Here is a 13,727-nt window from a genome sequence, read left to right as displayed (position 1 = left end):
ATAGCCTCCAGTCAGATTGGAACCACGGTCAGCTGTAATAAATAATAGCCTTAGTATGTGGTGTGCATTCTTACACAGATTAATATACTTGATCAATAACTTAGTATTTTGGTTATAAGTCAATATTATTTTGACTTTGAGCCATAGTATTATTTTTTCTTTGAGACATACATACAACTTTGGGACGATAAATAAGTATAAAGCATGTTTTTTTAAGTATATTTTTATTTCTTCTATTGTTCAAAGATCCAGTCTAAAAATCTACCTGACCCCTGAATCTCAATCCAGGGATGTTGCAAATGATAAAAGGCCCAATCAAGAGACCATCTAAGATTGTGAAACACAAATGATAAAAGGCCCAATCAAGAGACCATCTAAGATTGTGAAACACAGCAGGGTAGGATATGTAATATGTTTCATCATACACCATGTATTCAAAACATTTTCATTGATAAAATGAAAATGCTAAATCAATCATCCACAGTACCAAGGCCTCTATTATATAACATTCAAGGACATAATAAAATAATGAGATATGAGTGCAGTGGTCTTCATGAATGTCCTTGTCCCCTGCTAAGGGCTGTATACAGTGGACAATAAGGACGGAATGATGGCTACAAAGTGCTATTGCAAAACATCCTCATTATCAAATGCAATAGAAAGAGGAAAATAGTGCAGAACACCAATTTAGTGCTATCTATATAGCAAAGTCCACAGCCTCTTGAACTACGTAAATGCTAGTGTCCCTATTCTGGGGTGAACTTTCGTTGAAAATTGCAGATGTACAAGCTTATACAACGTGTTACAATTGTGTTGCCATGCATTGTGAGCTTGTAGCTCGGCTATTCTCAGCAAAATAACTTTGATGTAGTTGGGGAAAAGCAGTGTACCATGTCAAGAGCCCTGAGGGACCCCGGTCAACTGAATATTTGGGTTTAAGAGGACACATGTAATTGAACGAGAACATGATGAATGTAAATACTATCTAATTCTAAAGAAGATGTCCTTTAAAAAAAAAAAAAAAAAAAGACTACACTGTACATCCGGGGAATCTGTTTCCGGATACCGGTTATTGATGTGATCCTTGAAGGGCAAAACATTAGATTGTATATTTAATGGATTCTATAATGTCTTTGATCTCTCCGACAGGCAGCGAGTTGTACAACCAACTTCAGACACTGAAATTCAGACATGAATTTCAGTGGAAAGGGGTGCGTGGGATATTACCACAGGTCTTTAGCTGAGATTGGGGAAACCGCATCTCTCTAGAAACTACATTCTGTGGTCGCCCACCATTACAGGTCTCTGCACCGATCACACTTGAGACTCTCGTCACTCTCGTGCACTACATTAACCTTCTTTTAGACTCGCTGGCTAGGAAGAAAAAGCTGACATAATAATTACGGAGCACCTGCTGAGCCAGTCACTGACAGGCATGGGTTTTACATTGGCTTCACTACCATCCTAGCAGTTTTCCATTTTGTTTCCCCATTTCTAAAATAACAATTACATACATACTATTAGCTATTTTTACTGTAATTAGCACTTCTTCTTCAAGGGGCACCCTGGCCTTTTCAATATCGGCTGATCCCAATTCAGGAGCCGAGAAGAACCAAGGGGAAACTGGGAACAGCGGCTAAAGGCTGTGGCTCATCACTGGAACTTCTTTGGTGCATCTGGGATGGTCTCGTTCAGAGGGGTGAGGCTGGTGAGCAGCATGTGTCTCTCGTACTGCTTGGTCTGCCTGAACTTGGAGTCGGTGCCGTGGAGTCTGTCCAACACCCCAAGCACCCCGAAACACTGGTTGAACCTGAAACCAGTGAAACAACTCTGGTTAGTAGTATTAAAACTCATTCCATGCCACAGGACGCCTTTGGACGCCTCCCCTTTATAACAAGATATTATCACATAGTGATATTTGTCAGGTGAAAGAAGCGCTGTCTCCGTTGTGTGTGTGTGTGTGTGTGTGTGTGTGTGTGGGTGTGTCCTATTAGTCTGATTATTATTTTAGTAACGTGAATGTTTGTGTGTCACAACCTCGCGCCTCGCGGCCATTGTTTGTGTTTGTTTCCGACGTTCTGTGTGTGGTTCAATGACTGTGTTTTGTTGTGGCTTTGCATTGGCTGCGCTGTGCCGTTTTAGCCGCGTTTATATTTATATCGTTATATCGAGTGACATTCGAACATTGCAAACGTGTTCCCCGCCCACCCGTCAACCCGTGAGTGTGACTGTGATCATCCTTCTCTGCTGCGTTGCTCTGCACTCTCTGTCAAAAGATAAAATAGATGATACAAGTTGGCTGAGTTCAATTGATTCAGTCAAAGTGATAAGTACAAAAAGTAAAGATGATATTGCCATACAAAGCAAGATGAACCAAAAGCGAGATATGGTCCGTCAGTTTAGTCGGCTATTAGCTGACTTCACTTTGACTGTTATATAGAGCATGATTTCACAATACCAACGGTTTCACAATATCCCCAACACCGGGCCGGCACCCAAATATTCCATAGCCTTTTCTCAGGATTCTACCAAAACACATTACATTAGTCATCCTCAGAACATTCCTTATTCCAGAACATTTGGATACTGCCAGAACATTTGGAGAATAACAGAACAGTTGGAATCCGCCAAAAGGTCGACTTTACATGACAACCAGCTTATCGTACAGCACAGAGCGTCATACCATATTCCCCGCGCAACCAACTCTGATCCTGAGGGAGTACTTAGAGTATCTGTTAATGTCTTCTCAACACTGTACTGGTTCAGATGGAAAACATCACGTCACGCAAAGGCCACAGTGCTGGAACCACATGAATACACTCAGACAGAGAACAAATTGAAGCATACATAGGACAAAAGGTTAATGGATTATACACCTGTTTATATAGAATGATAAGCCTCCATATGTATGATTCCTATACAGAATATTTGCCTCTCCCCTTCCCATTGCCCTGAGACCGCTTTGCCGTCCCATTGGCTAGAAGCAGCCAATCACGATCTTGTCGACTAGGTCGCGTAAAGTTGCTTACATTTCATGAGTGATGTTAGGTCAGGTTTCACGTGACAAAACTGTGTTTCACATTCGTATAGAGATAAGAGTCCAACGGGAAGCACGCACATCTCAAAACATTCTACGGGTGCTGAACAAAAGATACGTACAATGAAAAAGGAAAGTGGTCTGCGCACTCTTCTCGAGCTCCCAGGTAACTTTGACATTTTTGCGTCACATTCGTATACCCAAAATGTCTCTTATCTCCATATCTAAACATTTTGCGTTTTTTCATAAAAGAATGCCCTTACTCGATCATACTACAGCGTCACACCAAGCTTGAAACATTTTGAGCTTGCTTATCTGCTACTTTTGCCATTTTTGAATTTAAATCCTGATATGTAACAGTTTTGGACATATGAGGTTTCCACCCAAGAGAGACGATATGATATGCATATTGTAATGCGTTGTGAGCTTGTAGATATGCTGTGTTTGCAGAATGTTCACATAATTGCCCAGAATAGGGACATTAGGTTGTGGTTAAGACCTCTTTTGTCACCGGCCCGTAGAACTATGCAAGTTGGGAATGCATCCCCTACATATTGCCAGAGAACTCGCTTTACCCGGCATGTGCCCGTTCCTCCTCGCCGAATGAAGCCAACGTGCGATATAAACATTTGTTTCAGTGAATGACTGGTGGACTCACTTGAGGTGGTGGAAGTCATGGAACTCGGGAGAGGGCAGGAGGGGCAGGTGGTACCCGCAGTGGGAGATGGAGGTACTGATCAGGGCCAGAGAGTACCAGAGGCTGGTGGTGCTCAAGTGGGACCCTACGATCACAGGTCCGACTATTGCTGGCAGCATGTTAGACAGCTGGCAGAGGAGGGGAAACAACGTGAGATTAAATGAAAACATACGCTTTTCTTCCTCAAACAGAAGCACAGTTATTTTAAACAGTTGTAGAATTGTGTAAGCAGATTGGCAGTGCTTATCTGGAATATTAGATGAGGTGTTTTTCTGTTTTAGTTTTTGTACTGTACATGCTTGAGTCTAAAATGATCAACCCATACGAAAAGTATCCATATAGAGCGTTGCAGTTCCGCCCCCTTTCATGACGACGCCAGGCCCAGGAAATGAATCACAATGCATTTTTCCCATAGACATTTCAAAAAGTATTTATTTAAAGACCTTTTAGGCGTCGTACGAAGCCAACTCGAGTCGTGACAAATCATGACAACACACACAATATTTTGGACCAAACAAATAATTACATAGAAGAAAAACAACAAAAAAAGTGTTGTAACCTGCCGTTTTTTTCTACTTTCTAATTCTTTGTTTGGCCCGAAAAATTGTGTTTGTTGTCATGATTTGTCACGACAAGAGTTGGCTTTGTCCGCGGCGTAAACGTCTTTAAATAAATACTTTCTGAAATGTCTATGAGGAAAATGAACGGAGAATCATTTCCTGGGCCCTGGTACATGCGGGACATGCGACGCTCTCTAGTCATGACTCATGACGCATCATGATGTATCCAACCACCATTGGGGATGGTGCATTCTTAATCATGTGCCAAAATTAGCATCAATCATAAAATGTTAAAGGTGATGATTGAATGATTGGGTAATTGTACTGTGAATTACACATTTGTATTAGGTTATAGAGAGAGCAAAGGGAAGGACAGATGGAGAGACGTAGTTGAATGTGACGTACCATATGCTCCAGGGGATGTGCGTAGATGGAGACCATGCCGATGGGGGCGGTCCACTCATGGTGCTGCTTGTGGTAGTGCTTGTAGAGGGCCGGATGATGGAACAACCTGCCAGTGGAGGAACAAACCGGCCGGTCAGTTCCATCACAGTAGAAAGCTAAAACAAGCACACTCGGTCTGTATAACGTATAATGCAGTTTGCCGGGTGCACAGGTCACGAGGATTCACAGTAAGAAAGTAATAGCCAGCACGCCAAAGTCCTTCAGTGTGTGTCGCTGCATGGCTTGATGCCGATCAGCCTTCATCAGGTTATCTTTTAGGATAAAAAGATAACACGATTAAAAAAGATAACCTGATGAAACGTTATTTGCATGAAATTTTTTTTAATTGCATTTGAAGACGGTGTGCGGGAGTTTTGTCTATCAGTTTGACCACTGTGGTGTAATGTTTGATAACCGAGTCAGTCTGTCAGAACTCAGAAGTGACGTCAAACTGGAAACAAATCTGTAGACGGCATGCGATGGCATTTACACAGAGATATCTGGGGCATACAGTACGTTTCTTTTGATTTGTTTTTTACAGCGTGGTTCTGTGTGTCTGTCTGTCAGTGTGTGTCTCTCTCTGTGTGTCAATAGCATAGCTGATCTGTCTGTCAGTGTGTGTCTCTCTCTGTGTGTCAATAGCATAGCTGATCTTGTGTGTCTGTCTGTCAGTGTGTGTCTCTCTCTGTGTGTCAATAGCATAGCTGATCTGTGTGTCTGTCTGTCAGTATGTGTCTCTCTCTGTGTGTCAATAGCATAGATGATCTTGTTCTGTGTGTCTGTCTGTCAGTGTGTGTCTCTCTCTGTGTGTCAATAGCATAGCTGATCAGTGTGTGTCTCTCTCTGTGTGTCAATAGCATAGATGATCTTGTTCTGTGTGTCTGTCTGTCAGTGTGTGTCTCTCTCTGTGTGTCAATAGCATAGCTGATCTGTGTGTGTCTCTCTCTGTGTGTCAATAGCATAGCTGATCAGTGTGTGTCTCTCTCTGTGTGTCAATAGCATAGCTGATCAGTGTGTGTCTCTCTCTGTGTGTCAATAGCATAGCTGATCAGTGTGTGTCTCTCTCTGTGTGTCAATAGCATAGCTGATCTGTGTGTCTCTCTCTGTGTGTCAATAGCATAGCTGATCAGTGTGTGTCTCTCTCTGTGGGTCAATAGGCAGCATAGCTGATCTTACAAACTGCTGGACCGGTAAGCACCACATTTTTGTTTATTTTGTTCTGCCAGCTACTTTTCGTCTTCCTTACCAGCCACTGATTCAGTTACAATCCAAGCATTTAGCAGACACTGATCCAGAGTGGCTTACACAATTCATGGTTTGAGTAAACACCCTGAACTTTAGACAGCAGGCTCCATGGACATTTTTCATGATTTAGAGTGCTAAGAAAACAAGCACACAAAAGAACACAGCCGATCTGGCATCCATCTACATTATGTTCAAGTTCCGTTTATTTCTAGTACATCACCCTGGAGAGTCTGCACACTTAAATGAAATAAAAACATAATTGTATGTACATGCACGTGAATGGGTATGCCCATACAAACATGACAACATGGATGCACAAATATGTGTAAAACTAATTAGAACCATGGTATAGATCTGTCTTAAGGGAAGGATGTTCAGTTAAGATGGCAACTGGAGATTATGGGGACTGATAAGTGCATTCCAACAGCAGGGAGTATGGTGGTCAAAATGTTTTTTTGTACCAGCTAGAGGCAGTCAGATAAGCTGAGGACATACCAGTGTGCATGGTTTAAAATGTCAGCTGTCAATCCTTTCAAGGCTTTATATAAGTCAGCAGGAGAACTTTGCAATCAGCTCTGGTGTAGCCTGACATGGCCAGACTGTAGATATTAGTCTGGAACTTCAGGTGTGGAAGATTTATTTCCCAGGGGAGGCTACAGACAGATTCCAACGTCACAGCAAAAAAGTCTCACTTTGACTATGGGCTCTGATTGGTCACCCACAACTCTGGGGTGCAAAATGTAATTCAAACTGAGGAGTGCCAGACCAATCTCCACAGGGATTTTTCTTTTCCTGTGGCAGATTTGTCTGGTTTCCAGGCTAGTGTGTATAGGCAGTGCAAATACACTGCATCAATGTGGGTCCTATATTGATCTGGTTTTGGTTAGGACTCTGGCCTCTGCATTTTCAACCAAAATGACCCTTAGTAGTTTTCAAGGGTTGTTCAGAGAAAACAACATTGCAGTACTCTATACTAGGCATGTTTGGAAATAGTGCACTGAGCGCACTGTGCAATGTAAACTAATAGGCGAGTGCGCTCCGGTGCGGCCCTAGATGTTATGAAGGTGCGTACCAAAATGTCAACATCAGACAGCCAATGACAGAAAAGGACAAATCCTTGCTATGTTGTTTAGATTAGTGGGTCTCAACCAGTGGGGGGTCCCAACTCCCCAGATGACAGTGAAGTGACAATTTAAGGACCTTTAAGAGCTTTTTAATACCTAAAAAAGGCCATTACTGCATCAAAAGTAATCAACAAACTATATACACTACTATAAAAACTGGTAAAAAAAACAATTCAAATATGACTATTTTTTTTTTTTTTTGGGGGGTGGGGGGGGGGGGGGGGGGTCACAGATGAAGGAAAGCAGATTTAACCATTCCCCCTCGTCTGTCCTACCTGTGTGAGTAGTAGAACAAGATCTCCTCCACAAGAGCACAGACGGCCATCTCTATCAGGGCCCGGTGGAAGGTGGGCAGCTCCGGACCCCCGGGGTTCCCCCGCCAGGTCATGATGAAGTAGATGCCCACCACCATGGGCGCTGAGATAAACACCTGGTTGAAGACGACCTGCTTCAACGCGTGGCGAAACTTCTCCGGGTCCACCTGGAAGGAAGGTGAAGGTAGGAAAGGAAAGGCCGGGGAGGGGGAAAGAAATGTGTGTGGGGGGGGGGGGGGGAATAAGAATTGTTATTTTAAACAACGGTATCACCCCAGAATCTGTTTTTGTCTCTCTTCTTTTTTTTTTACACACACAAGCCACCCAGATACAGTAAATACTGACAATGTTCGGTATCAGATAACGAGGGCTAGATTATGTGCAAACAACACATTAACCTCCCATCACCCGGCCTGACTCATCCGTCGAACCTTGGACCGTCCTACAGTGACCTGGTGCACACAACACAAGGAGGTCTGGTGTACAGTACGTGTACAGTACGTGTACAGTACGTATACAGTACGTGTACAGTACGTGCATGCGTGCCACTGCCAGACTGACTGTCCTTACAGTATGTGCCTGTGATCATGGTTAACCCATTCAGGCCTGACGTCGAAATTTAAAAAAAAATGTTTTCTAAATCATGACAATTTTCGGAAAGATTTGAGGCACATTTTAACGATTTTTCAAAAATAGCAGACCTACAAGTTCATAGCGCGCCACTCGGTGGCGCGCTATGAGCTTGTAGATCTGCTATTTTTCAATAGCTAAATTATAACATAATGTTTAAAACACCAAAAGGGGTTCCCGCCCAAAATGGGTTAATGGTTAATGTGGTTAAACGCTAACGTGACATGGATGCGTTCCAGGTCTCAATGGGTTAAAAGAATTACATTCAAATATAAAACTAAATCTCAGAATACTATGTAATCTCATTATCTGACTTCTTATTCAAAGCGCTGTGTATTCTATGAGACTGTCCCTGACTGATAAGAAGTATTTCGGGGGCCATAATGTTATCTCCTCTCACACTGATTATATGAAACCAACAGTGAGCAAACACAGCTACATGTACAGCTACAACCAGCCAGAGATATCAGTACAATTTGTAACTCTATATGACATGTACCAGGATAACAATAATCTGAATTGTACTGTAATCGTTATTGCTACAGCTCCAAACACACATTAGTGACAACAAAGAAAGATTCAGAGATTATGTAATTACTTGTTGTACATGTTGGCAGGATAAAAAGCATTTTAGAGATTATATCCATCCATCTTCAACTCCTTCTAACAGAATGTCATTTAGAACAATACTACTAATATGTAATATAATACTGTTTGTTAATCGTAGGTAATCAAAACAACACTATACACAGCAATACGACACATGTAAAGTACATACACTACAGGCAGTAACAGTATATGTATTATACTGTATTATATATAATTGTTATAATTATTGTCTGATCAACAGTCCTGTTTACAGATTTAAATCTGATATGAAGTACTCTGTAAATGTTCCCGACCCTGGTTATCAGTAATATCCGTCTATGAAATGCAGTAAGAGGACTTTGGACGGACGGATGGACAGATGGGTGGACATTTGTACCATGATGACCCTGATGAAACATGTTGGTCTAACAATAAAAGGAGTGTTGATGTCTCTGGACATGCGTTATCAGCAGGGCTGGCTGATGGAAGGAGGCTTTCAAAAGGGCTCAATCCCGCAATGTATGATATTTAATATGAATGTGCATGTGAATGACTACACAGTATGACCCTAAAAGTAAACCATGAACAGAAAATAGCTATATGATATATATATTTTATTTATTTATTTCTCAAATTAAATGTACTTGACTGACTCTCAAAGTGTTTGTCATGTGGGACTGGTTCGTAATGTCTGTTTTGCATGATATGAAGCACTTGTATGGTCAGGTGGGTGATGGGATGGCTGATTTAAGCAGTCAAACCTGGCCTGAATTTGACTCTGAGCTGGGTGTGACTACACACCTGTTGTCCATCAAGCTAATTGATGCACACAGGATAAATACCAGCCAAACACACGCACAGTGTCACACACCATTGGTTTTCATCTGCTCTCCCCTGTACCTCCTTAGTGTGTGGTAATGGCGACTTACCCATGGTGAATTACCCATACACATATCAAGCGGCTGTGTTGTGTTGTGTGAGTGTCTTTCTCTCCATGCACTGAAAATAAGTTGATGCCTGCTGTCTCTCATGTGCCACGCCCTAATTACATTTTAAAGAAACAATTAGTCCCAGGAGAGGGCTTGGAATGGATGCATGCAGAACAAACAAAGACTCACACAAATATACTTCTTATAAGTATATAGACGTTCTAAACATTTATTGGAGAGCGAAACGATGTTTGGGTTCTCAGACCTTCACCGTGACATCGGTCAAAAAGCTATTTGTCAATACCCACCCACAATCACACATGTACCCATTCCCACCTAAGTAAGTAAAGTAATCAATAAAGGGAACGGTTGCCATTGTTATATCTAATTATATGGGACTTTAACTTACCGGGTTGTTCTTATCCATTTGGATGCGGTAGCGAGTGATGAAGGACGGCTTGCCAGTGATGTCCACCAATAGAAGCAGACCGTTTGTTATCCAGAAAGCCAGGAAGGGAGCCAACATCGTCCCTACGAACACAAATGGCGTGACATGTGTCATCAATACTGGAGGTACCAAAAGCAATCTTTTGTCCGTTTATGTTTGAGATACATTAAGTTGAACTTGTTCCATAGCAACATCTCTTTATAAGTGGAGCTGCTAAATTACCAAAGTGTGAACGTAATGAAGAAGAGTCTTCATCCAGACCCTATGAGGCTTGCAGTTGCCCTTACATTCATATATTGGACAGATATTCCTATAAGGCTATAGCCTGGCTAATAAGCAAGACTAATAAGGCTAAGACTTTGTAGTTTTGTCCTCCTGGGCCCTAGGATACTTTGTCATGGCTCTGATGTGAAGGGCAAATAAGATATACAGTATTTAGACATAACAAATGTAGGAATCCGTTCCTTCACTTCCCAGCCTGCCCAATCTAATCTAAATTATTATTATACCAGGCCTACAACACAAAGAATGCAGTGGGCCATCTGGTTTGTATGTTCGATCAGCAGATTTGGTACAGATAAAATGTCCTTGTAAAACAGGGTGTGGTAAGCGTTCATTGTAAATATTTCCTCCAGAATTCGTCTATCATTATGTGAAGTGGAAAGTATTGAGATGTGCGGTCGCTGACTGGGCAGCGTCAAAACATCCCCAGTTCTATTCGAGCTGGAGACCTGGAGTGTTGTGCCCCCCCAAATTAATCTTCCAACATGCAAGTTGATCTTGATACAAAACATCAGGGCCACACGAAAACAGTGGTTTTCAACCTTTTTCATATCAAGGTCTTTTATTTATTCGGTTCATTTTCATATGTATCTCCACACTTGAAGTTGACCACCTAATGACCAATGTATGACCGAAACATTGGTGAAGGAAAAGACAATGAAACACACAAATAGAAGGCAAAGGTTACCTTTATTGATCATGGATATGTGTTTCAGACAGGAGCCTTTGTGTAAGTTAATGCAAAGCAATCACAACTATTACAAACAAGGTTTTGTGTGTGTGTGTGAGAGGAGACAAAATCTGAGACAAATCAGAAGCAGATTTTCTTTAAAAATAAATGACTTAAACTTAAATTGATGAGTCCTTTATAGATGAAGTTTTTTTTGTACCTTATTCTTATTGTATTTTTTACTTTTTGTGTAAGCACTGTATTTGTTACTATTGGTCGTTGTTGTCGCTGTTAAATGCAGAGCGACTTCACTGTTTTAGCTGATAACTAGATTTTGGGCCTGGGCCATGGCTCAGTGGTCCAGGCACCTTGGCTGGTAATCCAGTCTGGCAGTGTGCCGCGGGTTCGACTCCCGATCCCGACGTCCTTTACTGCATGTCTTCCCCCCCCATCTCTCTCCCCATTTTCCTGTCAGCCTACTGTCTGTCCCTCCATAAAATATATAAAATAAAGGTGAAAGCCATAAAAAAAACCATTTAAGATAACTAGATTGTGTCTGTTTTAAATTTAAAATATAGCTGCAAGCAGCGATAAAGCGGGACCAAGATAGAAGAAGAACAATGCGCAATAAGAACAACACGCACAAATGAGACCGACGAGCTGAGTTGTCGGTACCGGGATTTGAACTCGCAACCTTGTGGACCGAAGGCGGGAGCTCTACTGACTGACCTACACAGAGACAATCAGTGACTATATTGTAAACAGTAAAACCATTTAGTGATTTGGTAACAAGAAGGTGTGTCCTCATTTTAGGCATGTCTTGTGTGTGTGTGTGCGTGCGTGCGTGCGTGCGTGCGTGCGTGCGTGCGTGCGTGCGTGCGTGCGTGCCCCTGCCTGCCTGCGTGCGTGCGTGCGTGCGTGCGTGCGTGCGTGCGTGCGTGCGTGGCTGCATGCGAGTGTGTGTTAGGCAGACAATCGTTCATAACCATGGATTTGGATTGAAGATCATCTCTTTACTTTTTGTGGTGTTTAACATAAGGTGGCTATTATCACACCAGTCTTTAAAGTTATTGATCTCACTGATATATCCCAAAGGGCGTTCAACAATATGTACAAATAAGACTGACAAGCTGAGTTGTCAGTAGCTGGATTTGAACACACAACCTTGCGGTCCAAGGGCAAGAGCTCGACTGACTGAGCTACACGGAGACGATCAGATACTCCATTGTTAACAGGAAAATCATTCAGTGTTAGTTCAGCATAAGTACTCAAACTTTGGTGTGTGTGTGTGTGTGTCTGTGTGCGTGCGCGCGCAATTTTCATTGGCTCATAAAAACTTAATTTTTTCACTTAGAAAAAATGTGCTACGGTTATTTGTCCGTATAGGTCCAAAGTTCACGTGTAGAAGTTTTCGTGCATTTTGAGCAAAGATTCTGGGAGGAGTTACATTTGAACTGTTTTTCATATAATTCAAAATGGCGGGTGATCTAAAGGTCAGAGGTCAAAAGTCAGAACACGAAAGTTGTTCGGCATGAGGAGACACATATGTGTATAAAAGTGTCATTGCCAACGGTCAAACGGTTCATGAGATATGCACGTTCAAAGTTTGCAAGTTTGCAAGTTTTGCATCAATTGAGTGCTATAGCGCCACCATTTGGCCAATCGTGATGGGCTTCGCATAGTAAAGTGACATAAGCATATGCGTGTATTAGAGGCAGAAGAATAATTTTCACAAAACAGCAATTTTTATTGGTTCATAAAAACTTCATTTTTTCACTTAACAAAAATGTGCTACGATTATTTGTCCGTATAGGTCCAAAGTTCACGTGTAGAAGTTTTCGTGCATTTTGAGCAAAGATTCTGGGAGGAGTTACATTTGAACTGTTTTTCAAATAATTCAAAATGGCGGGTGATCTAAAGGTCAGAGGTCAAAAGTCAGAACTCGGAAGTTGTTCGGCATGAGGAGACACATATGTGTATCAAAGTGTCATTGCCAACGGTCAAACGGTTCATGAGATATGCACTTTCAAAGTTTGCAAGTTTTGCAAGTTTTGCATCAATTGAGTGCTATAGCGCCACCATTTGGCCAATCATGATGGGCTTCACATAGTCACCGTTTGGCATGGTCCTCTATCATGTTGACAAGTTTTGCGCAAACCGACTGCACGGTTCAGTCAGAACAGCTATTTTTGGCGGAAGGAGAATAAAATAAAGTACTGATCATATAATTCAAAATGGCGGGTGATCTAAAGGTCAGAGGTCAAAAGTCAGAACACGAAAGTTGTTCAGCACGAGGAGACGCATATGGGTATCAAAGTGTCATTGCCAACGGTCAAACGGTTCATGAGCTATGCACGTTCAAAGTTAGCATTTTCAATTGAGCGCTATAGCGCCACCATTTGGCCAATCGTCTTGGGCGTCGCATATTCACCGTTTGGCATGGCCCTCTACCAGATTACCGCGTTTCGCGAAAACCGACTGCACCATTCAGTCAGAACAGCTATTTTTGGCGGAAGGAGAAGAAGAAGAAGGAGAAGAAGAAGAAAAAATATAGCTGCAAGCAGCGATAAAGCGGGACCAAGATAGAAGAAGAACAATGCGCAATGAGAACAACACGCACAAATGAGACCGACGAGCTGAGTTGTCGGTACCGGGATTTGAACTCGCAACCTTGTGGACCGAAGGCGGGAGCTCTACTGACTGACCTACACAGAGACAATCAGTGAATACATTGTAAACTGTAAAACCATTTACTGATT

The 13,727-nt window shown here is 42.1% G+C and overlaps 1 protein-coding gene and 2 long non-coding RNA genes across 3 annotated transcripts in view; 2 read left to right on the top strand and 1 right to left on the bottom strand.

The window, feature by feature from the left end:
- The first annotated feature begins 158 nt into the window (after positions 1 to 158).
- LOC306927701 lies at positions 159 to 560 on the top strand. Its single transcript, XR_013790565.1, has 2 exons — positions 159 to 309; positions 357 to 560. It is a non-coding gene; the product is annotated as an uncharacterized lncRNA (long non-coding RNA).
- faxdc2 (fatty acid hydroxylase domain containing 2) overlaps positions 298 to 13,727 on the bottom strand; it is a 26,570-nt gene continuing 13,140 nt past the window's right edge. Inside the window, exons 5-9 of the mRNA XM_079507530.1 lie at positions 9,978 to 10,099; positions 7,383 to 7,588; positions 4,700 to 4,805; positions 3,696 to 3,862; positions 298 to 1,810 (exon numbers count right to left, since the gene is read on the bottom strand). Coding sequence (XP_079363656.1) covers positions 1,654 to 1,810; positions 3,696 to 3,862; positions 4,700 to 4,805; positions 7,383 to 7,588; positions 9,978 to 10,099 — 758 coding nt within the window. The 3' untranslated portion in view covers positions 298 to 1,653. The remainder of the gene's footprint in view (positions 1,811 to 3,695; positions 3,863 to 4,699; positions 4,806 to 7,382; positions 7,589 to 9,977; positions 10,100 to 13,727) is intronic.
- LOC306927700 overlaps positions 9,523 to 13,727 on the top strand; it is a 9,745-nt gene continuing 5,540 nt past the window's right edge. Inside the window, exons 1-2 of the long non-coding RNA XR_013790564.1 lie at positions 9,523 to 9,908; positions 10,009 to 10,141. This is a non-coding gene — a long non-coding RNA (uncharacterized lncRNA). The remainder of the gene's footprint in view (positions 9,909 to 10,008; positions 10,142 to 13,727) is intronic.

The sequence above is a fragment of the Electrona antarctica genome, assembly GCF_951216825.1.
Source record: "Electrona antarctica genome assembly, chromosome: 8".
Taxonomy (NCBI): Eukaryota; Metazoa; Chordata; class Actinopteri; order Myctophiformes; family Myctophidae; genus Electrona; species Electrona antarctica.
The sequence above is the reverse complement of the archived record's forward strand: the minus strand, read 5'-3'. Positions and strand labels throughout refer to the sequence as shown.